This window comes from Anopheles arabiensis, chromosome 2, assembly GCF_016920715.1.
Source record: "Anopheles arabiensis isolate DONGOLA chromosome 2, AaraD3, whole genome shotgun sequence".
NCBI lineage: Eukaryota > Metazoa > Arthropoda > Insecta > Diptera > Culicidae > Anopheles > Anopheles arabiensis.
In genome coordinates, this window is record NC_053517.1 from 102,202,938 (window position 1) to 102,227,450 (window position 24,513).

At 46.8% G+C, this 24,513-nt stretch overlaps 1 protein-coding gene across 1 annotated transcript; it reads left to right on the plus strand.

Annotated features, from left to right (window-relative positions):
* The first annotated feature begins 2,732 nt into the window (after nucleotides 1-2,732).
* Nucleotides 2,733-23,151, plus strand: LOC120897630 (T-box transcription factor TBX6-like). The gene is made up of 5 exons (XM_040302642.1): nucleotides 2,733-3,401; nucleotides 7,981-8,143; nucleotides 20,304-20,571; nucleotides 20,715-20,852; nucleotides 22,025-23,151. The coding sequence occupies exons 1-5, from the start codon at nucleotides 3,320-3,322 to the stop codon at nucleotides 22,946-22,948; spliced, it is 1,575 nt and encodes a 524-aa protein (XP_040158576.1). The 5' UTR covers nucleotides 2,733-3,319; the 3' UTR covers nucleotides 22,949-23,151.
* The last annotated feature ends 1,362 nt before the right edge of the window (nucleotides 23,152-24,513 follow it).

Here is a 24,513-nt window from a genome sequence, read left to right on the forward strand (position 1 = left end):
CTCTTCAACCGTTGCCACTTCCTTTTTATTCCGGCTCACAAAAGGTATCTGAATCCATTTGAATCATGAAACGGATAGCAAACCTATCCCGGTTCAAACCAACCGACCCTCACGCGTCACCCTGTCAATGAACCACTCCCTTGCATGAATTGTTTTAAAAACTCAGCATAGAGATCTACCCATCCAAGTAGCCAGGAAGTAACAAAACCAACGTGCGTTACATGCGTTACTAGAATCGGTTTATAGAAGAGAATCTATTGAGCGGAAGTGAAATGAAAGAAATTGTAGGTTTATAATTAAAAAAAATGTAAGAATTTTATGTATTATTCCCTCCAAACAAATACTCGCTCAAAATCACGCCAAACACCCCCAATCGGTTGAAGTGATTTATATGCTAATGAAGGGTCTGTTACTATCGACGTTACAACATTATTGCTGCTACTTCCCATAGCCCTACCTCCACCCCGCTTTCTGTTTGTCTGTAGATAATAAACGCGATAAGCAAAAACCCCTAATGCACCCTTTTACCTAATTCCCTAAACCGAGGGGCGGAGGGAGACCTGCATGTCGTTCGCGTTTGGAGAGTGTTATTTTTGGTAACAAAAACACAGCTTTTCGGTCACTCGTTTCTCGCGTCTCCCTCGCGAGCCAGCGAAGCAAGGTGCGTGGAGCAAGAGGAAAGAGACAACCTGCCACCTAGTTTCGGTCCGCTGAGCTGCCAGCGCCCGCGCGCTCGCCGTCTGTCGTCTGTCGTTATGGTGGATGGATGGATGGATGGATGAAAGGAAATGATCGCACCATCAGATCATCAGAGCGTGTGTGTGTGTGTGTGTGCGGGCGCGTGTGTTCCGCGACTGGTGGTCGCGTGTTGCGCACCACCTTTCATGCGGAGGGGGCGCGTTGTTTTTTGGCGTGGCGTGCACCGGGGCGGAACTGTGAAAGCGAAACGCTCGTAACTAACGACGCCCGAATGTGTTGATAAGTAAAATTAGCTTTTAAATCTTCAAACCCCCTCCCCGGGCACGACGGTGGTGGTGGTGGCAGTTGGTTCGGGTGGTTTGGGACAAGACTAAATCAGAACCGCCGAAGCGGAAAAACGGAAAAGTGTTCGGCGCAGCATAGAAAACACTAACGCCATTTGAACGTTAGACGAGAGAAGGAGATGAAGGGAAGGGCAGGGGGTTTGGTGAAGGAAATTTGCGTCTTAATGGGTGTCTAATTTTGAAATCCAAAACCATGACACTCGAGTGCAAACCCCGGAGCGCACTCGAATGGACGATCGTCGCACGGGAGGGCGCATCGATTGCGCGGCGGCTAGCGTTTTAGCTTTCGCAAGAGCAGCGAACTAATTTTCCGCCCGTTGAAAAAACCACCCCGTTTCCCCCGTTTTGCCTCATTTTCCCCCTCCTCGCGGCTCGGTGACTAATTGTGTGCAGTTGGAAACAAATTTGCTGGAACTGCTGTGATGATGTGCGGAATAGAAACTGCATCCCATGATGATGCTAATGAAAATGGCAACGTGGTAGAGAGTGCCATCTTTCTTGCAAGCTGCCACAAGGGCAAGACTGGGTACGACCGGGTGGCCGGCAAAGGGAGTTTAATTAAAAAGCAATAACGAACGCCATAAATCACCGATCGTGTCGTTGATAAATCGAGTGAGCACGTTTCTTTCCCCCTCCTCGAGGCAGGTTAATGTGTCGTGCAGATTTGGTATGTTTTTTGAGGACGATTGGGAGGGGAAAAAACACCCGAACAAGGTGACACGATCGTTCACTCGTGATCGTCGGTGCGCAAATCTGTTTTAATGTACTTTTACACCGATATGGTCCAGTGTGTGTAGGGTTGCGTCAAGGATGCAAGGGTCAAATAGATTGAGTTTGGTGAAATGATGAGAGGGAGAGATCGTCATGTTTAATGTAAATTTAAAATGGAAAGATTAGAAAAATCGGTCGGACAGGTACCATTTAATTGAGTTTCCGTACGAGTAGGTTGGCATTAAAAATGGTCATAAATCAATCAGGAAGCTTTATTGGTTTTAAGAACAAATTTCAGTCACGAATGGATTATTTCAGGTCCAGAGTAGAATAAATGTCGATTTAATCGTTATCGAAAGAGTTCAATTGATTGGAGTAATGTTCAATTGATGCTCAACTTAAGCACACAAATTGAAATGAAACATTATATCTACTTTGGAAGGTTTTTTCTCCATTTTTTTCTATTGATAGCGTAGTATATTTGAACGTCACTTAAAAATACATGAAATTTATAATAAAAGTCATTAAATACCAAAAGAAAAGCAAATCTAACGATCTATTTAAAACTTCAATACTTTTATGATGCTAAAATACTCTAAAATTTCACATTTTACACAACATCATAATTTACTGCAAAATTATTTACACAACTCAGAAAAAAGGACAATTTTCCAATCGACGCTTCCACGCTAGCGGGGGACCGTCGCGTCCTTTACTCCATTTTTGTTCCACACGCAAAGAAGGCGTTTCAGTGCTGCAGTGTACTCACCGGACGCAAAAGGCGTGGCCTACTGCGCTCCCCGCTGTCGATGTGTGCGTAAATTTCTTCCATTTTCTTTCCGTTCCGTTCCGTGCGCGGTCGGCCCGCCGTTAGGCCCTACTACACTGCGCACCCTTCTCCCTTCCTTAGCACGATTTCCCACGCAAAATCAACGCGAATCACGAACAATTTTAGTTTTAATCCATCTTTTACGGACGTCGGTCGGTCGGTTGGACGGTCGGTCGGTGCCAACCTGCCGTATTTGTCTGTGAAGCGTTCGCCGTTCGCGGGGCTTTTGTAGCTACGAAATGCGGCACGTGTGTTTGTGCCCATTGTTTCACTGCGTAAACTGTCAACCACTTAGCGATTAGCTTGGTGCTTTGCAGTGACGTTTTTGTGTGTATCGTTCCAACAAATAACACATATTGATCGAAGAATTGTGTTTATCAAGACTAACCATGAGCGCCCAGTTGCTGTGCAGTTCGTAAACAACAGTTTAGTAGATGGAAATGAAAACTTGTAGTGAGAAAAACTTGTGAAGGTTTATGTGAAAAAAGGGCTGTAATAATCTACCCATAAAACTACTGTCATGAAGTGCAGCAAAAAGTGCCCTGAGAGAAAAAGAAACCTCCAAAAGAATTAAAATAAAGTGTTAAAGTGCTAATTACACTGGGTGAGATGAAAAAATGAACCCAACAATGCTAGTGTAACAACCTAAAAACCGCACAAAAGGAAACAGGGAGTTACACTTAAAAAAAGGAGGAAATAAATTTACGCCAACAAACTGCAACAAACGGCGACCACCATGACGGATTTGATCGATTTGCGCATGCATCAGCACATTGCGCACGAAATCTACCGTCAGCAAATGTTGCAACGGATACCAGGTAAGAAAAATAACACACAAAAAAAACAGAAAGCAATAAGAAACAAAAAAGAGTCCCGAGATGCTGCCAATTAGGACGCATTCGTGGTGCGGTTTCCCTCCCTCTTGCCTGCCCAACATCCCAAGAAGCCCAGGGGGAAAATTAAGTCCGAAACAGTCCGGACCCATCAAAAACCAACACCAAACCCAAACAGTCGTCAGCTTCTGAGCTCTCGGGGGAAAATTGAACCGATGGGAATGCACGCACACACGATACGGCTGACGGGCTGATCGAGTGCGCCGAGCTGCTTGACAGATGCGTTCGACTGACAAATGATGGCCGCCTCCCCGCTGCGGTCGAAAGGATGCCCGAAAACTGCATCCTCTCTGGTCCGCTGCAAAACGCATCATTATGAGATTCCGATCCATTCAACAGAACCATCAACGAACGATCAACCACACGGGTGGGAACGAGGGGAAAAACAGTTGGAAAATTTGTTCGATTCCCCTTCGTAACAAGCAGGGCCCACAACGGCATCGTGCTCCTAACGGCTGTGTTTGTTTTAGAAAATTAGTCCCACCGAAACCACCGAACCTCGACCAATCTGTTGCCTCGGGCCCGAGCGAGCATGTTCTGATGATGTTTGATGATGGTGATGAAACCGGACGAGGTCCTTTTTTTGTTAAAGGTATTTCTATCAGGATCGTAAGCAGTCCCTTCTTTGTTTCTAAAATTGACAAAATGATTAATGATATCGATCGAAGATGCACATGTTGTGTGCGCGAGAGTAAGACCGTGTCCAGTCCATGTGGTGCGTGTGGGTGATACGGCGTAAGCTAGCAGGAATCGGAGGTATATGCATCTCTCACTGGAGAAAGGTATAATTAATTCCACTGGAAGACAATCCGTCAATTTTTCCTGTCCCGCACGGTACAGCAGGATCAGGTTGATCGATCTAGACGTCACCGTTGACGTCACACCGTTTGCACGATCAAGGACTGGGAAAGGACGATCGGCGATGGGCAGTTGATGCGGGTACGATCGAGTGGCGCTAACAAGGAATGTCCCAAGAGGAAGGCATTTCTATGGTGAAAATAATAAATCATACATCAAGATCATAATCGGAGGAAAAAATGCGCCTACATACCTGGACAAAGGTGTCAGACAAGAAATAAGGGTTAAGGATGCACTTTACAGCCGTTTCACTGCAGGAATAGTTCAGCAAAAAGGGATACAACAAGTGTAAGGTTATATTTTGTGGAATAGAAAGTATACAGAAGTTGAAAATGGAGTTCATTTGAAGAGCTTAATTCATAATTTAGAGTGTGTTTCAAATTAAAAAGTAAAGTTGTTGGATTATAAGATCATCCGTTATAAATAAGTTAAAATATATTAAATTAGAAAAACGATTAACAACATTTAATATAGCGCTGTATGATCGCTACAAAACCAACAATTCCACTATAAATAGCCACAGCAAAGCCGTTGCAATATAAAATATGCTAAAAACAAGTTAAAAGTGCATCATATCCCTATCAAGGAAACACTAAATCATATACCCCGTCTGTGCGATAATCTTCAACCCGGGAGGTCTAGATATGCAAACGAGGCGGATGGCAAGTGGTGATAAGAAAACAAGATGCCACACATGACTTCAATGGGAAAACAAGGCGTACACACACGCACAGGTCACATAAATTAACAACACATCACTGTGCATTCCATCGACACGTTTAATCATTTTAAGCACTGCAATCACTCACCAACCCCATGCATCCCCGTCGGCTTCTCGCTGCACGTTGTCCCTCCACCCCACCCAAGCACGTTTGTCTACGGATGCGTGACGATTGCGCCTCCGCATTACTTACCACGTAGTCTGCTCGGTAAATATTTACTATTTGCTAGATAACAGATGTCACACAATTGTTTCCTCTTTTACGCTCGCTCGCCTGTTCTAACACCCGGAGATCGGCCGCCGAAGAAAAGGGTTCATTCATTGTGTGCTCCGGGTTCGTCGCCTAATTTTCGTTACGGGTTGCCGTACGACAGTTTGTTTAGCGCGACAGAAAGTACCATAAAGCAATTTTAGCACCTCTTGGAATAGGGTTTTTTTTAATACACAGGCCTAGCGGAAACTTCCCCTCCCCCCGTGCCCTTTCACTTCAACACTCATTGCAGCAAGACACAACAAGCTCGCCATTAAAATGGCGCCCTCGGTCGAAAGGTGTGTGAAAGCGTTGCCACGCTCTGCCATGTCGTGACATCGGACCTCCGGATGTGGATCATAAGCGTCATAAACTTCGGGGACCACCGTCGTCGATCGCAACAGCAACGATGTTGCGCGATGGATGATGTTGATGATGATGGGCTTTCGCGAAATGGGCTTTTCCCTTTGGTCGTTTGGTGGACTAAAAAAAAAACGGTGGACAAAACATAAAAAATACCCATTCATAACGAAACGCGTGCGTGCGTGCGCCCGCGGACCATGCAAGGCACGTACTTCTTTTACTCGTGTCCGATTTCAATCATAGCTAAATTAACAATCTAAATAGGAAACGTGCCAGGCAGAGCTGAGTAGTTTGGGTTTCGTTTAGAATGAGTTTGTTTGTTTGTATTTCTTTGCGTTTTGCTTTAAAATAAGACAAAATGTAGATAACCAATGAATCAGATGTCTTTATGTTTTAAATGAGGCTCTCCATGCAGTTTGTCTATTTAAGCTAAAACATTTCATTTCAACACAATTTAACGATATTGAAATGTTGCTTTTCTAATTCCCAAACCATCATCATCCGAATTGCCACACAGAATGAAGATTTCCAATAGCATCATTATGGTCTAGCCAATTTTTAGAACCAACCTGCCCTAATGTGTAATGCTTCAATTTCCAACTCGAAAGCATTCATTCCAACACAATCTTGTGCAAAAAAAAGTTTGAATAAGCGAATGAAACGAAACTCAACATCCAAGAGACGAACCCACAACAACCCGTACGAACGCTTTTTGGACGCGTGATGTTAAACAAAGAGAAAAACAAACGATGATCTTAATCATCTTCGCCTGCTGCTCATGATGCTGGGCCCTTCCCTCCCTTCCCGAGTTGGGAGCGTGTTGAAAGAATTATTCCTTTCTCCCTTCCAAACCCTCAAACCCAAGCAATACAAACACACACACGATCGCGCTTGGTCGGAGCATTGGGGCTCGTTCCGTTTCGTTTGCGGGTGTCGTGGATGGAGGTGGAGGTTGAATGATGCTGAAGATAATACTGCTCGTGGTGGTGTGGTGGAGACTTTGATACCGAGACCCCAAAGCCGGCGTCTGCGGTGTGCTGACCCGCTACGAAGGATGCAGCGTAGAAAGAACTGCCACACGAAACTACTGCCTCGAACGGACAGCGGGAGCAGTGGAAGCGAGACGGCGATAGATACAAACGGGCGAAAACCGCGAGATGCGATCCAAGACGGCGGTGTGGAATGTGGATATGAATGTTTCCTTTTTTTTTTTTTTGAAAAATCGGCGGCGCCAAAGCCTCACGACTTGTGTAACGAGAACGAATTAATGATATAATTTTTTTGTCTTCCTCCTTTCGTCTTCTGGGGTCGTTTCTTCTTGCTTCTCTGGACACTGCCGCTGGGACACTTGCCACACTCGGTCTGGGCGATCGGCGTGAGACGAATCTTCGTTGCTCTCTTCTCTTTCTCTCTTACATCTATCACTCTCCTCTTCTCTTTCTCCTCTAAAACACACACACGCACACACCAGCACACACAGCTCCTCGTTCCTCTCGAAATAAATGACTATGAAATTTCCATTTTCACGGCTCATAATCCCTTTTCGGGGGCGCACAAACGACGGCGCAAGAAACATGCGAACAAAAAAATAAGACAAACACTCACACACACACAGAAACACACACACAGGGCCACCACAGTCTTGGGTGAGTTGAAACAAAAGAGCATGAACAAGAGAGGGCACGACGGCAAGCAGGAGGAAAGGGAGCTGACGTTTCGAGAAATAAACATCTAACGAACCTCATCTTGACAGGGCACTGACAAACTGGTTGAGCTTCTCAATTTTCTTCCCTCCCTTCCCTTGCTGTCTAGCCCTTTTTCCCCCAGGCCCTGGGCGACGGTGGTCCAGCGATGAACCCTCGATCCCGCATCGCCTGCTTAGATCGGTAGGAGAGTTTGACCTCCTCTCCTTGGCCGACGTTTCACTCGTCGCATTTCTTCCGCCAATGCCGTGAGAAGGCAGAAAATCATTGCAATCCTCAAAAGCTTTACCATGAACGCAGCAGTACCGAAAACACACACACACGCGCGCGCCGTGAGAGATCCTAGAGAGCTAATCGAATTGGGCTAATTATGTTTATTTAATGTTCTTCCCCATTTCTACTACACATTTCTCTTCCACCGTCGCCTCGCTGGGACGGGATAACGAAGCGGAATTAATTTCGCTTCCGGTGTGGGGGTTGGCGCGCTCGCGCAAAGAAGACGCCACACCGGAATAGGACATTAGAAACCGTTGTCATTGTACTGGAAGCTGGCGGAGGCTACGGGAGTTTTCTCTCACCTCATCTCGTTTTCTTACTGTGCTGTTTCAGATCCGTTCCCAACGATGCTGCCGGTTCCGGTGCCACCGATGCATGCGATGGCGCTGCCACCCCGTTACTCGCTGCCCGGCGTCGAGCTGAAGCTGCAGAACAAGGAGCTGTGGCGAGAGTTTCACAAGATCGGCACCGAGATGATCATCACCAAAAGTGGACGGTAAGTGGTTTGGTAGTAGTAGGCGCAGATCAGGTTTGGATGATCTGTACAGGTGGGTGAGCTGGGGATTAAGCAAAGGAGATTGTATAGAATGTTGCCTCTTACTAGCACATATATAAAGGGAAGTTCATAGAATATGTGCATATAACTAGTGCCTAGCTGACTTCAACAAAATTGGATGTGGATTGTTTCCCATCTAAGAACTGTTCTTTCTGTTGTAAAGGCTTTGCATTCAGATAAGTTATAGACTTCGTTCAGCAAGTCAATACGTTTCAATTGAACATATAATTCTAAATAACTTCGACATAGGACCTTAAGGATCTTCTTAAGTTCTGCTCTTCCATCTTTCCCCGAATCAATGCCAAAATTCGATATGATGTAAATGGAAAACTTTCAGAATCTTCATCAATTAAACTTGCAAAGTCGTAAAAAAGGTAAATTTATAATAACAAACAACAAATTTGAAAAAAAATCTCTATAGAAATTGGAATATGTCTTTATTATGGAGATCATCAAAGAGTTGCTACCAGAGTTAGTTCCAAACATAACAGTAAATGTCAAAAAGCTGAAGCTATATAGTATTAAATTGTATATTTGTTTGAGGTTTGGGTCTTATATCCCAAACTCCAATGATCATAAAGTCATGATATTTTATGTATCTATGACTACCGGATTAATACTATCCTTAGTTAAATTCATGCAATGAATCATCAAATAAACCATATAAAATTTGTGATATATAGTGTCCACTCTCTCCCCATAATGGTTCAAAAGTACCCAAGATGAAGGTTTCGCATGTACAAGTACAGCATAGCATCAACCAACAGAACTCTCCACACGTTTGCGTCCAAGGTCCTTACGCTGTCTAGCAAAAATATCCCCCGGCCCAGCAAAAACAACCACCAGGGAGGGCAAAGACACACAAAACCCCGACGGCACGGCACGATGGTCCCAGACCCTTCGGGCTGCTCAATTGGCATGTAAACGCTGTTGTTTTACTCCGCTCCGGATGTGGTTCTGGCGCCATCTGTGTTTGTACTGTATCCTTCCTGCACACCGCTTTCAAGATTCTCGCTCTCTCTCGCTCTCTTTCTCTCTCTCTCTATCTCTGTCTTTTTGCCAGTTTTGCGTGGTTAACGGGCTGGTTATTTGGCTGGCTGGCTGGCTGGCGCCCCGAAGCATTTGTTTGTTCCGGAATCGTGTGCTGTTGTGCTGTCTCCAGTGACTTGAGGAGACGTTTTTTCTCATCTTTGCACGTCCACGTTGGTTCTAAGCTCACGAGCTGGACGGAGACGGATGTTAAAAGTCGTCGAGCACAACAACAACAACAACACAAGTCAACCAAAGCAACAAGTACTAGCACAAGCATTTCGTCTCAAGTTTTTGTGTTTGCAAAGGATGCCCGGGTACGTCCGTGGGGCCGTTTGTTTTTGTTTTCGTTTCTCAGCGCAATGGACGCACGGTGAAAACCTGCGCCGCCGTTTGCGTACCCTCTCCGAGTACCGGCGGAGACAGTGTTTGTTTGTCAACGTTTAGATGTTTTTCGAAAAGTCAAAACGTGCTATATGTTAATGGTAAATGGTGCTCTTCCGTAGGGAATGGTGAGACAGCACTGGCTAGTGCCTTTCCTGAAGTATCTGCAAACTTTGAGAATCTTTGAAGCATAACAACGACAGAAAAAAACCCGAAAATGGTTACTGGAACGACCGAAAGAATGTTTATGAAAATTAAGCACTCATAAAATCATAACAAAGTCCTTCAAACTAGACGCTTTTTGCTGTGGGTGCCAAAGCCAATCCATTCCCATGATTTGCATGAAGCAAAATAGTGCAAGGTGTCAGACAAAGTCTTAAGATAACGCAAGCGCTCAAGGACTTTTACAATCTGCTCAATGCTTTCAAATAAATATGTTGTGTTTTAAACACATGACAGACCAAAGCACCAAAATTCCCAACCGCTCGACAGGCCCACAAAACAAAGCTTTTACGAGCCACATTTGTGTACAAAGATAGGGAGAAAGATGCGAAGACAATAAGGGTAGCCCATATCATCGCTCCATTCCGCTTAATAATATCCAGCCATCGATAGGCCCCGATCACGGCTCAGTGTGAGTGCTGCAGTGATCCGAGATTATAATTACTCTCACTCTCTCGCTCTCCAGCCCCTTACAAACCTTTAACCTTTAAAACCACCGAAACATCGGCTACGGCCTGGTGCGCGGAACGAAGTAAGCCACTAATCAAAATCCACCCAGCTCTCCAGCCGAAATGGTATAGAGTAATCCCTTACCAAATAACGCTCGATCCTCGCTCCTTGTGTTTCGCGCTGTGGCGTAGAAAGATCCGTGTGATGAGATTATTTATATCCTGAAAACCTATAATTAGTGGGAAGAAATCTTTTCCCCCTCTCTGCGCTCGCTATAATGCCACAACATTCAATATTGTGATAGTGCTCGGCATTGGGTCCAATGTTAAAACAAAACACATACACCCTAAAACAAGGGAGCTCTCATTTATGTGTAACCCTCCCGGGTCTAACAAGCCTGTCCCGTTGGCCGTTGGCGCCTTTAAGCTTCCACCGAATCCCATAGGAGAAATTTTTCCTATTATAAATTGATGGCTTTAGGACATCGATGTTAGCCACTTGCGTCAACATCACGCACGCACGGTCAGCGACAAGTGTAAAGTTTATCACACATTATTGCCTGCCCGGTTCGATAGCGATCACACCCAGGGCAGGGCGTTGCTTTCGCGGCGTTTCTTATTCCCGGGAAGCTACAAGCCCGAGCGACAAGACAGCAAGTATGAATGATAGACGCGCGTACGTCCCTACCAGATTGAAATGAGAGAAATGAAACCACTTGACGCAGCGACATCGGCTGCCCTCGGGTGCTGCAGACCCTTGCAGGCCCGCGTTGCCTGGGAAAATATGACGGCCCCGCCGTCCGTCTGCTCGGTCAGCATGTGGTCCTGGCGCCCGAATATTTTACACGTAACCTAAACTAGAACAGCCCGTACGGCCAGACGGCATTCGGACGACGTTCTAGGCCCCTTTTTTCCTAAGGGCGTCTCGGGATCGCGCAGACAGCGCCAACAACGATCGTGTCGTGTCGTGTGATGGACACGGGTTCTGCTCTGCTCTGTAAAACAGAAACTGACACTTGCGTTTGCATTCGGGCCTTCGGTGTGCGTGGTTTGTGTGTGTGTCTACCGTTAGGATGACAATTTAAACAATTGACAAGTGACGCGAATGTGTAAAGGATGTTCCCTAATCGCACCGCAACACTGCTTGTTACACACCCGAGGTGAAGGAAAACAGGGAACATAACCGTAACCGTAACCGGGGACATCAAGTGGTGCGATCGACCCCGTCCTGGCAGGATCTTGATATTGGTTTGGGAAATGGGATGTTCGTTTTTTCGCTTCACATCTCCTTGTAAACTAAAAAAAACACGATAAACGAAGCTCAACTGAGCTGATCAAGATCAAGCAAGCAAAACGGGTCGAGGAGCGATCGCTCCAAGGTGACAGGTTTTGGGACAAACAGCTGACAGTACTGTACAAGTGGGTGTCAGTTAAAAGCTGTGAATGATCGCAACCGAATCGTGTGGAAGTAGCGCAGTCAGGTTGTTTAAAGGAAGTCAAAGCGACAAGTGCCCAGAACAGTTGGTGTGGCTTTTATTTATCGATGCAAAGTGTTATGTTTTGGGTAATTCTCCTTCCATTTCTAACGGGTTTTTGAACCCCATTTTCAAACAGAATTAGGTCCTGTAACTGCTTTCTCAACGCAATATTTATTGCCTTCCTACAACAAACAAGTTGCTTGTGGTTGGGGTGGAAGAATCATTTTAATTATGACTGCCTAACCGCTTCTAGAAAGCTAGAAATCATTATCCGTAAAATCGTTCTAGCCGCTCGTATTGGATCGTATTATTGGATAATTGTACCCAAGCATCCACTATCGTGATTTACGATCTCACCCATTTAATGAGTGCGGTGACGCGGTGTATAATAAAGTGGTGTTTTTACAGCTTTTACTGCATTCGCTATCGCTTTGGGCGTGCGTGTCGACCGATCATAACAATAACGCCCTCCCGTGGCTTGACGACTAACCGGCACGGTACGGCACATTCGCCTAACCGGGCGCGCGATGTATTTGCAATCCGATTCGTGCTGGCGTGCAATTTATCAATCCATCAATCCCGTGTTTCAATTTACCGCTCGCGAGTATGAATAAATTATTGCACTTACGAGATAGCTCGCAGGGATAGAATGGCTACCGAAGTGTAATAAGCTTCCACTTCCTCGACCGGTCGCAATCAATTGCGCTCGTTTATGAGTGATTATTAATTTGATAGAGTCAACATAAATTAAAAACTAGCTTCTTTCCTTCTGCTTCTTCTGTGTGGTGGAAAAAAACATTTCTATCAATAGTGCGAAAGCGATCAAACACTAATCAGCGTGCCACAACCGATCAGTGAATAGGCAAACCAACAACCTTCCTTTGAAAACAATTCAAGAAGACAGTAAAACCAAAGCAAAGGCACAAATCAAGAAAATAGTCAGCATACAAATTGTTCTAACAATTCCTCACGATCGAGACCGATCTCGTACCTGACACGTAAATGTGTATAATCAAGCGACGAACGCAAATACACGCGTGCGCGCGCGCGTGATAAATGTGGCGCTGGCGAGGCGCATTTTTCACGTAATAAAATTATACGCACCAAAACCCACCCGAAATTTGTTCCCCCCACAGTGGCGTATCCCCACATTATCCCCGCTCGAGCGCTTGACAGTTGCGCTAAGGGCATGGCACGGAGCTCGGCGCCGGGCAATAAATTCACTCCCGCACTCCCTGGCTTGCAAGGGAAAGCCTCGCCAACCCCTACCGGAAACCGTTAGCGTTTGGGACGAAAAGTGAAGAGGAGAAGCTGCTGCTGCAGCCCACTCCGATCACGGATCGTGTCCCGTGTGGATCGAATTGAACCATCCTGCTGGTGGCGCCCGTTCTTGAACCGTTTGCTATGGTTTTATGTTTTGTTTCTCACAGACGCAGGGCCGCAACTAGAGTGAAGCTGCATACTAGATTTGATTTATGTTGCGGCCAGTGGGAGAACAGTAGAAGAAGAATAAAACGGAGCGAAAAAAATGCGCCCAAATCATCCCGGGACGGGAGACCACCTGATGATGTGTAACAAAACAAAGAGGGGAAAATTTGAATTGAAAAAATGATCCTCCACTCCATCCCACCCCTTTCGATCACTATGGGGATCACTTCCAAGCTCTCTGGAAAAAAACGAAAAAAAAAACGGAGGCCAACATGGGGTTGAGATGGGTTTCGCTCCTTCCCATTCGTGAGCTAATGAGCTAGTGTGGCAAACGGGAGAGCCATACAGAAAACAATCACACACACACACGTATGGTCACACATAAAAACATATAAAACATAACCTGCTGGTGTGACTCCCGCTGCTGCCGCCGGTCGCCACGGCGGATAACGAGCAACGGGTGTTTGGCTTGGAGCTTGAAGCTCGGTCCGTGAATGAAGCTGCCTCTGATCATTGAGGGAAGAGCCGGCATGGTGTCCCAAAGAAGGGAAGCAGCGGATTGCACCCCCAGGGAGTTGGGGGAGGGACGCGAAAAACGATAAATATCAATGAAGCTGAAAGAAAGAAAGAAAGGAAAGGAGAAGAAATATAAAATGTTATTACCATGTTGGCGCCTCCCGGACCGGAGCCGAGCGTTGCAGAAACGACCCACTGGAGGGACACACTGGGCGCCTTCGGACCTTCATCTCTCGCCATCCCCCCTTTCTCATGCTTTTCCCATCCCATGCCCCGCAGCAGTGGTGGAATGTGTTTTTAATTTTTCAATTTTCAGAATTACCCGCTTCTCTTCCCCTTTCCAGCGGTGTGTTCTGCCACCAAGAAGGTAGTTTCTCGCTTGTGCGCCCGTTCAAGTCTTTCCCGCACCGAACCATCATCGAAAGCCGCTGTTTGGTTCTTTTTGAGGGGAGGGGGAGGGGGTCGATTTCGTTTCCCTCTTGCGTCTTGTTGGCGCATAATCACGCGTACCTCAACACACTTGCATAATTATGTGGCCTAAAATAATAGTTGATTGTCAAAAGCGAAACAACACAGAAAACCCCTTCTTGGCAGAGGATCAACTGTACACACACACACACGAGATCATTGTGAAGGTGGAGGCTGAAGGACGCCCATCAAGAACGTGTTGATGTGTGTGTGTGGTTGTGATGACGATGCTGCTGCTGATGATGATGATGATGATGACGGGCGCCCTTGTTTTCCTCCGGCCATGTCCATGTCCATAATCACCGACACCATCGCCGTCCCATTCCCCACCACCAAACACGCTTCCTACGGCGCGAAGGAAAATCATTCAAAAAACCCACAAATGTTGGATCACAACGAAAAAAAAAACACGAGCCCAACTAGCTTGTTAGTGATCATCGAGAAAATTTTTACGCACTCGTAACAAGGCATCACACACACACACGGCGCGAGAACTGTAAAACAAAATATCCAATAATTTCGCCCCTTGATTTGCCTCGATCAGCAAGAGTTGGTTGTTAAAGGGTTGGTTGGCTCTGCATGGTTTTGGCTTGGCTCACTCCCCCTGTCTCCTCTTTCCTTCACCTCCTCCTCCTCTTCATCTTCCCCAGCACCTCGTGCAACAGCGATCTTGGGTGATTTGCGTTCGTTAAAGAATGCTTCGCTTGGCGTCCGTTTGGGTGTTTTGATTTTGTTTGATTTTCCCTGACACCTCAATCGGCTCCAAGCCTCCGCCCACCTCTACCCCTTGCCGGATAATAGGTGGCTGATTTTCCTTTGCCCCCACTTGTGGGTCAGCTTTACTCGCCGGTAGAGATAGAGAGAGAGGGCGGTAGTTAACTTTAATACCCGCTCGTTCGATTGATTGAATTCATTGTTCTTACGGCCTCGGTCCGGCTGGCAGCGGCTGCTCTCGTTCACCGGCCACCGCTCGCCTACGCAATTCAAATGACGAGAGAGAGAAAGAGAGAGAGAGAGAGAGGGGTAAAGGCAGGAGAGGGGTCGTGCCCTTGTCTGTGTGGCTTATTCGAGGTGATCGTTTGTTTACGCTGTTTGCGCATTTCACCCACCCCCTTTCGTCGGGGAGCAATCGTCGGGGGTGTGTGGAGTTGCACCCTTGAGGTTGAGCCAGAATCGGGGGTACTATCAGCACCTGGGCTGGGAAAGGAATGTGGAGGAGTTTGCGAGCGGGTAGGTAGAGAAGCCCCCAAAAGTAAACAGACAATTATTTACTTCTAACCAAATCATCACCGGTAATTGTAATTCGAATGTGTTGATTGTATGTAATTTTCCACACTTGCTAATGAGAAGCAATTACATCTTCGAAATAATGTGCAGGAGAGAAAATAAGGCACCCAGACGCTTCGCTCGCCCGGGCCCGACGCTGGCACAATCGAACATTCCTTCTAGAAATGGGGGATGATGAGCCCCCGGGGGCTGGCTGTAATGTGCAGTCGTTATTGTTTGAAATCGTTTTTAATGCTGTTGTGTGTGATTGTTTGGTTCGTTTCTGTAGCCGAAATCGGTACAGACCGTGATCTGTATCAATTGTTGTATTGTTGGCCTTTGTGGTGAGCGTTATTTGTATAACGATCTGCTCTTGTCTAAAGCGATTTGGGATGGAAACACATGTTGATCTCTTCCCTTAAGCTAGTGAAGGGAGAATCACCGGCTTCCAATAGTTCACTTTTCATTACTTCCAACATCGATCTCATCAATGGTTTCTGATCGACTTAAACCATAGGCGGCTGTAAAAAGAAACACCTAACGGGTGTGCACCGAGACGCAACCGTTCGCTTACCAAGCTGCCCGGCCAGCTCCCCAATTAGCAAATGCACATTCCAAACCACCAGCTGGCTCGCTACAGAAACGTACCTTTAAAGGCTTGACGTGGCGTCTTGCGCGAGGAACGCGAGACCAACGGGCGATCGCTCTCGGCCACCCCGTTTTCCCATTCAAGGAAAGTTCCAACCGACTAGAAAAGAAGCGCACAGCAACAAAAAAGCTGTCTAGCACACTGATTGATTTTATATTGTATCGCTAATTTGCTGCACAACGCGTACACACGTACCAAACCGATGCATAATTCATACGATCGCGCGCGCGGCCAATCTCGTTCGATCGCGATTGAAAAAGAGCTGACGATCATCACCTCGCCATCAGGCAGGGGCTGACATATTAACTTGCCACTCACTGCCGCGCTGTGAGTGAGTGAGGAGTGCATTTCTGTTGCACTTGCTGCAGTGTCCTGATCGCTATGGAGCTAAAAAACAGGGTTGCTTCAATTGTTTCATTTTTTGTTTAACTCAGGTGGTACGTGCAAGGGACACTGTTTGTGTGTGAGCACACCACTGTGAAGGCTACTACTGTACGGTCTGTGGACCTTACAAGGAGATGTATTTTTTATTGAACTTGGCGTATTGCGTGCAAATGGACAACAGCAACAGCAAAAAATCATCTCCTGTAGGTCGAGCTCGAGTATCGTGACGTGGACGTGATGGACGTTCCCGGGCTGCTGCAAAAACATCACCACTGCTAAGAATGTGTAGGGATGATTTTATGTGCTGCTCATAAATTGTACACACCGCACTGCTGGTGTGCTGAAAGCTGTTCCACTTAATCAGGCAGCGCCGATTGCAACGAGTTGGGAAAAGCTCGTCCGTTTTTGCTTCCTGTTTTTTTCTGGTTGCTCCTCGCTGTGATCATGAAGCGATCTTGTCTAGTTTTATTTTTTACCTTCATTTTGTTCCAGTAAGCTACTACCAAGTTTGAGCGTTTTTATGGGCGTTTTTAGGAGAGAAGGCTTGGAGAAAGGCTATAAGAAAACATCGCTTAGATTTGAGAAGAAATTCTAGCTGTTACCGTAATTTATTACTCATCCAATTGGAATTAATGGCTCTATAGGTAACGAAACAATTTCTAGTATAATTCTACCACCTGCACTTGTTTCGATGTTCGATCTTATGCTGGCAGTGTAATCAGCTAACTAAATAACAATTCCTTGAAAACAATAGAAAAAAATATTTTAACATATTCCAATTTTGCTTGATAACATATTATTGATATTGAATTGAATTATTGAATTGATAACATATTATTCCCTTATCAATCCTTGGGTTCTTTAATGTTATGTGTGCTCTTGCCAGAATTGGTATTAAAGTTAAAAACGTTCATACGTACAGCCTGCTATCGAGTTACGCAGTTATGTGGACTCGAGGAATGCGGTGTGCAAAATCAGACAATTATTTGGGTTTTTACGAGTTGGGAAATTAACGAGTTTTGATAAACAATTAATGTAGAACTGGATTTTAGATTTCCAAGAAAAAATATTATCTGTCTGATATCTTTAGATTTCTTGAACTGTCTGTGTCTGTGTGAATACTGTACATACTAATATTAGCTTCAAAATTATGAAGATATTCCACCCGTTCTTTTCAAATTAGTTTCATAGAGCTTAAATTGGGGAAAACATCCTAAACCTATTCCATTGATTGTTTGATTCAGCGTAGCCTGCAGCCACTTCCGTCCCCCAAAAACGGGACGTAGTGTTAAAGCTTTGACAATCAACTACCAGCAAGCTTGCCTACGAGTTTGACTGTCGCCGGGGTCCGAACCGAACGTCTCGAGAACTGATGGAAAAGCATTTCTGAAATCCATCCCAGCTCTCTGCTGCGGCTTGTCTTTCTTGTCGTGTTGGTAGGCAAAATCGGATCGTATTACAATTTAAATGATGTAGAAATTACAGTTATCAATAAGAAGAAGAAGAAGAAGAAGAAGAGGAGAAAAAAGCAAACAACGGGAGCTAGAAAGCTTCAGGTATCAAGTGTCTAGCGTCAATTGGGTGGTGAGATAAAAGTGTGTGTGTCTGCGTGAGTGAGTTTCTATGTTGTGGTTATGGCTTTGCCTATTATAGCAGCATTGCTGGAGCTGTCAGCTTCATTGAGGGGAGACGAAAGCTTCAGCATTATATAGAATGAAGGTTCACAATTTATGGGGTAAAGCATCATTCTAATGATTGTAAATAAATCGTATGAAATTGTACATTAATACCAGTTAGCAAATTAGCAGCTTGATGCAATCAACTAAGCTACAATGTACCACGGACAGTGTGTACAATTTCCTGATACTGCCGTTCAAGCTGGTACCGTTTTTCCGTCTAGGTCGTGGGTATACTTAAGCGTAAGATAAAACACAGACACAGGAAAGCGATTCAAACCGACCCAAAGCGTAACAGAGAAGAGAGAGAGAGAGATATATATATACAGAGAGAGAGAGAGAGAAAGAGACAGAAAACTAACAAACCTATTTGTTAGACTATATTATACGATCCACCGTTCTACGTTCGGGCGTATCAGCAACGTTACATCTCGCTGGGAAGAAGAATACCCTTGCCACTCCATCCTCCCGTTTGGCGCTGGTTGTGGTTTGGGACCGTTTGTGGTTTTGATTTATGCGCACCATCCGTGGCGCCAGGGTGCAATTTTATGGTGGCCATTCGGTGGAAGAGACGAACCTTCGAACAAATACAACAACAACAACAAAAACACGCGGTGCCCGATGGGCCGTGTCCACCGGCGATGCAGGAGACTGAAACCACCGCCGACGACCCCGACGGGAGAGGGAGAGCGAGAGGGCAAAGAAACAAAGCAAACAATCTCATTTTGAAAACCCCCGTTTTTCTGATCCCTTCTGCGTGGATCGTCCAGCGGGTCTTCCGTCCTGTGGGGATGCACATCGCGACTGCCTTTCATTACACCTCTCCTCTCTGTATGCAAATGCAAACCGGGAAGAGGGAAAAACGGAGCATCTGGGAGTGGCAAAACAAAAACCGTTTTTCGCATCTTTTCCGTGGAGCGAAAGGTAAACAAAAGCCAAAATTGCAGCAATGACGCCTTGTTTCATGCCTTGTACGGGCTTGATCGGAAAAGCGAGCTTGGGAAAGGGCCCACGGAGCCACCGTGGTGCCCCGTCCCTGAACGTTGAGCCCCGTCGAGCTGACGAAAAGCCTTCCCTTCCACCAGAAATGGCTTCTGTTCAGTTCCCTTTCGTCCAACGGCCGTGGCAACATCTGTGTGCGGGAGAAAATTTGTGAAAACGTATCATTAAAATTGATTTGTAGCGATGAAATAATAATTTAGCAAGAGAGCTGAAATTATACGGCCCTGGAAAAGAGAGTGAGAGAGAGAGAGAGAGAGAGAGAGAGAGAGAGAGAGAGAGAGAGAGAGAGAGAGCAACAACCAAATGGGTGACGTGCGCGTATTTGTTGCCAACTCGTGCCCGCAACACAACAGCGAGAAAACGACCATGTGTGTCCTCCCGGGGAAAGATCCTCCCCGTCCGCCTAGCAAGCCATCGAAGCTCGTTAAGCTGATGCACGGGTTTTGTTGGTTTTTCTCGTCGTCCTTCTCGTCGCGCAGCCTTTTTTGTTTGGTTGTTATTTCTTTACAAGAAGGCGTTGAAGAATATTGGCCAAATGAGAGAGAGAGAGAGAGAGAGAGAGAGAGAGAGAGAGATATGGCAAACGTCTTGTTGGTGAAGCGACGATCACGATCACGTTGTGCAAACAGCTTCCATGTCGTTCGGCCTCGCAGTCTGACGTTCGAAGGTTTTGTATTAAATTACGTTATAAATTTAGGAGAAATTGGCAGTCTTTGGCAGACGCCCCAAACGGAAGGATAATTGTTTTGGTATCGGGATCACCTGCTGACGGGCGTTTTGATGAAGGTCGGGCTGGTGGAAAAAAAGCTTGTTAATAGTAACGAAACATTCCAAGCTCTGGTTTGGGTTCCCATCTCCTACGCTTGTTTGTGGAAAGATTTATTTGTTTTATCGAGTAATAATTTATGAAGAGCAGCATCCAAACGCCTCATTCTGTTAATTACGGGGACAAAGCTCGGCTAATACCTTCAATTTTGTGTCTAGCACCATCCAGTTGACATGTGGATGCGATTCCAATAATTAGGCAACGTTCTGTGATCCCATTCCGTTCGTTTCTTTCCTCCCTCATAATCATTATCTTTCACCAACTTCCGGATCTTATTTTTCAAAATATTCTTTTGCTTCCCTCTCACTCTCTCCATTCTCCAGACGAATGTTTCCCTCGATGCGGCTGACGGTGGACGGACTGGATGCGGACACAAATTACTGCGTGCTGCTCGAAATGATGCCCATTAGCGACTGTCGGTTCAAGTTCAGCGGCTCCCAGTGGGTGCCGGCGGGCGGGGCCGAACCCCAAAGCCCCCAGCGGTTCTGCCTCCATCCGGACAGCCCGGCGCTCGGCACGCACTGGGCCTCCCAGCCGATCGTCTTCAACAAGGTGAAGCTTACGAACAACACGCTCGACAACAATGGTCACGTAAGTGTGCTTTTTTGGATTTTTAGTTTGTCCTGCGTAATCGATCTACTCCACACGAGGAGAGTGATCGTCGATTTGATCTGGGCTATATACTAATTTTGTGCTGCATTTGATTTCCTCCCATGTTCTCCGTTCTCCATCAGGTTGTACTAACCAGCATGCACAAGTACCAGCCAAGAATTCACATCATCCGCACGTCCGATCCGTCCCAGATTCCTTGGGCGGCCCAGCAAGCGTTCGTGTTCCCGGAAACGGAGTTCGTTGCCGTCACGGCCTACCAGGTAAGCTACGGGGGAGGGAAAGGGGAAGGTATTTAAAGTAAACAACGCCGATCGGACGAACCGGGACGCCATTAAGCGGCTGTAGCGGCGAAAATGCGACCACGAGCGACAACTTTCATCGATCGGCTTACGCCTTTCGGGGCGGCCGTGTTACTGCCGCCGACATCCAATTTTGATGTACGCGCCCAACAACGGGCCGCGTTGGCCGCGTTTGATCGATCCGATCCTGTTCGGATTGGACGAGGGTTTTGACGGAAGGAGATAAAGCAAGGAAGAATAAAACCAACATGATACCCGCAACGCGAGCGAATCGGCTCGGTTCGAAGGCAAATTGAAACCGGAATCGGCCGCGTGTCACCCGATTTGGTTATCGGTTGCGGGCTGGTGACGACCCGACACACGGCCGTCCAGCATCAGCAGACATTGAGCATGACTGATTGGTTCTGGGGACGGTTGGGGTTTTTTTTTCTGTTGTAGACGTACGCTAATACCTGTTAAAGATCTTAATTACGAGCGCACACTGGTTTGAGGATCGATAAAGATGAAGGATCGCTTGTTGTTACTGTTGTTGCTGCTGTCGTAGTAGAGAAAATCCTGAGCCTTCTTCTTAGAGCATTAAAAAATGTGGCATTTAAATGTAAAAATAATCTTTTGAGCTATAGAAAGGACAGTAAGACATTCTAAGACAACGAAGTATCTCTAAGATTATCCTCGTAGTAATTAACAGGTTAAAGAAAGAGTGATCTTTGGTAAACTAACTAAACATGTTTTGGAGCATCCAAGAAACTAAATTTAATGTTTGGGATCCTTTGGTTGCAGAATGAATCCAATGATTCAACCTATTCTTACACAGTTAAAATGATCAGACTGTTCAAACAACCAATATTAGAGAATCAATTCTTCATGAAGACTTCTCTTTTTAACACAGCTTTCCAGAAAATTTTTGAATAAATTCTTGCGTCCAGCAGAACATTCTTCCTTTGCGCGATAAAGTCGTCCCGAATCGGTGGCGCCACGTTCAAAGTGCGATCGACATGCGTAGAATTTGTACTTCTTCTCACTCCCTATGCCCTCTTGAGATGGTCCTGTTTTTTGACATTTTCTTTCTCCTCTTTTCCACCCTTTCTTTTTCGCTCTCTCCCTCTCCATGTCTTGTATTCTCCCTCTCGCAGAACGATCGCATCACGAAGCTGAAGATCGATAACAACCCGTTCGCCAAAGGGTTCCGTGAGACGGGCCAGTCGCGCTGCAAGCGAAAGATGGGCTGCAACAACACCTCCTCCTCGTCCTCCTCCTCTTCGTCTTCGGGCACTGGTGGCGGTGGCGGTGGGGCAGGAGGCGACAGCGGAGGCGGTGGGCAGTTGACAGACGACGAGGATCGCCACGACCTGCACGACCTGATCAAGCGGCCAAGATCAAACGGTTCGCCGGCGTCCGACTGTACCGTGCACGAGGGTGCCGGACCACCGATGCATCATCCCCGGCTGCACCATTCCGCCGGGCTGCGGCCGTTTCCCGCCTCTCCCGAGCTACTGATGCGTCAGTACAATCAGATGTTTAACCCGAGCTGGATGGATCTGATGCTGCCATACTTTGCCCGCCACCACCATCAACCGTACCCACCGCATCCGCATCCTCATCAGGCGCACCATCCGCAACATCATCACCACCATCACCATCCGCACCATGCGCAACCTCCGGGACCTGGGTTTGGCGGACCGGTAGGACCGATGGGTCCCGGGTCACTGCTGTCGCCCGCCGGTAGTCAAATTCCGGCCCCGATCATATCGCCCGCCCACTCCAACCCGGACTCGACCGATCACGATCGTTCGTCGGCGTTCAGCGTGCAGACACCGCAGACTAGCGGCAGTGATTGTGACGCGAGCGAGCGTACCCAACGTCCGGACAGTCCGGAAGGGTCCCCGAAGCCAACGGTTCTGCGACCGGCCGCCATCAGAGTCGCCGCTCAAGGATCGAGCCCTACGGAAGCGGTATCGCATCATCACCGGCTGGATCCGGCCGGCGATCCAACCGACCCGAATGGAGATCCAGAGCGGAAAATCAACTTTAGCATTGCCTCCATTCTACTCCTATAGTGGGGAAGGGGAGGTAGAGTACAACTCTCCAAGTGGAACCAAGTGCCTTACTATAGCTGCGAGTTTCCTGCAAAAATACTCGTGATACTCGTTTAGGATCTCGCAAACGACTCCTCGTGCAAAAAGTGTACTCGTAGTCCTCCCGCTGTGTTGGTAGACGTATAAGATAGCTAAATAAATTTGCTACAAAATAGAGCAGATGAGATGAGCCGAAACGTATCGGTTTCGCTCTTGTTGTTCACCGTAAGCATCCGAAAAGCCAGCCCAAACCATGATCCATAACATAACTAGATCTGGTGCTACCGGGTATCCTTTTAGCCGTAAATGCATCTTATTATTCTACGCCGAAAGGTTCGTCGCTTAGCGCAGGTGAGTCTTTTCGTTTCTTTCCGAGTTCTCATTCCAGCAGTAGCAGCAGGCATTCATTACAATTGGCAACAATTTCTTAGCCGTTTTGTGTACGCGATTGCTTAAAGGAGATCAACAACCAACAAGGAACCGTCTCTGCCTCTGGCTCCTCAGCCTCTTCAGACCCTCAATCGTTGGCCCATTGTGCGTGGCAAATATTTTGCCCCACGCGACAAAAGCGAGCCACTTGAGCGAAAGCCACTATCGCCAGGCCCAGCCCGTAAAGCCCACTTCACGACGCATTGGACAAGAACGGTGCACCCGGGAGGCTGATCTGGTTTGACCCGTGCTTTGTACCGCACATAAGGACGCTCATAGGCCACTTAACGCGTAATAGGACTTGGCAAATAATTTGTCAAATAATTGCCAGTCCACTGTGGGTTTTGGGCCCTCGGTAAGCGGCTCGGTCGGTTTTCGGGGAACAAACCCCGGCACGGAAGCCATTCCAACCAACCAAGGACCAGGATCTTAGAAAACCTTCTCCACCCGATTATCCCTTCCGAAACTGCACGCACCCAAAATGGGATCGTTCGTCTTGTGTCTTCCACTTCACCTTTTGTGTAGGCCCAATGGGCCCTTGTTCCCTTGTGTGTTCCTCTTGTCCTTCTCAAGTGAGGACTTTGTCTCGAAATAATGAACATCCACTCGAAAACGGAGCCAGATATCATTATTATGTTAATTCGAGAATTTAATCCAGTTTAATGCAGATTAGACGGACCGACCGGCTGGCCCGGCAGCTTAAACGGATGGCAGTTCCATCCGGGGAAAGCCTTTCAAAGAGAAAGCAGACAACCAGAGGCAGGCTCTGAGAGTGGCTCCTACGGATTTTCGGACATGCGCTACGGGGTTGAAAGGCATTTGTTTGGCCGTTCCTTTGTGACCGAGGAAGCGGTCACCCTTATGGCCCTTGTGGTCCACCCCGATCTTGCGGGTGGTTTCGAACAGGAGCCACTGTGTACGACAATGGTAGTGCGGTGTCTGTCGCACGCTAAGGAGATCTTGGTTTTGAGCGTCTTAACTGATAGCTTGTAAGCTTTGGCATGGCACTCTAAGCTGCAGTGATACTCTTCAGTGATACATTCAGAACGGTAACAAGAGCAGCAGCTAAAGAAGCGAAACAATGTGCCAACCTCTTCAGAATGTTCTTTCAGTTTGAA

What these genes read in the sequence shown, in the direction of transcription:
- LOC120897630 (XM_040302642.1), top strand. Translation starts at nt 3,320, where the DNA reads ATGACGGATTTGATCGATTTGCGCATGCATCAGCACATTGCGCACGAA. An exon ending in AATGTTGCAACGGATACCAG is followed by an intron (nt 3,402 to 7,980) that starts GTAAGAAAAATA and finishes GTGCTGTTTCAG; the next exon opens with ATCCGTTCCCAACGATGCTG. An exon ending in CGCTCGACAACAATGGTCAC is followed by an intron (nt 20,572 to 20,714) that starts GTAAGTGTGCTT and finishes GTTCTCCATCAG; the next exon opens with GTTGTACTAACCAGCATGCA.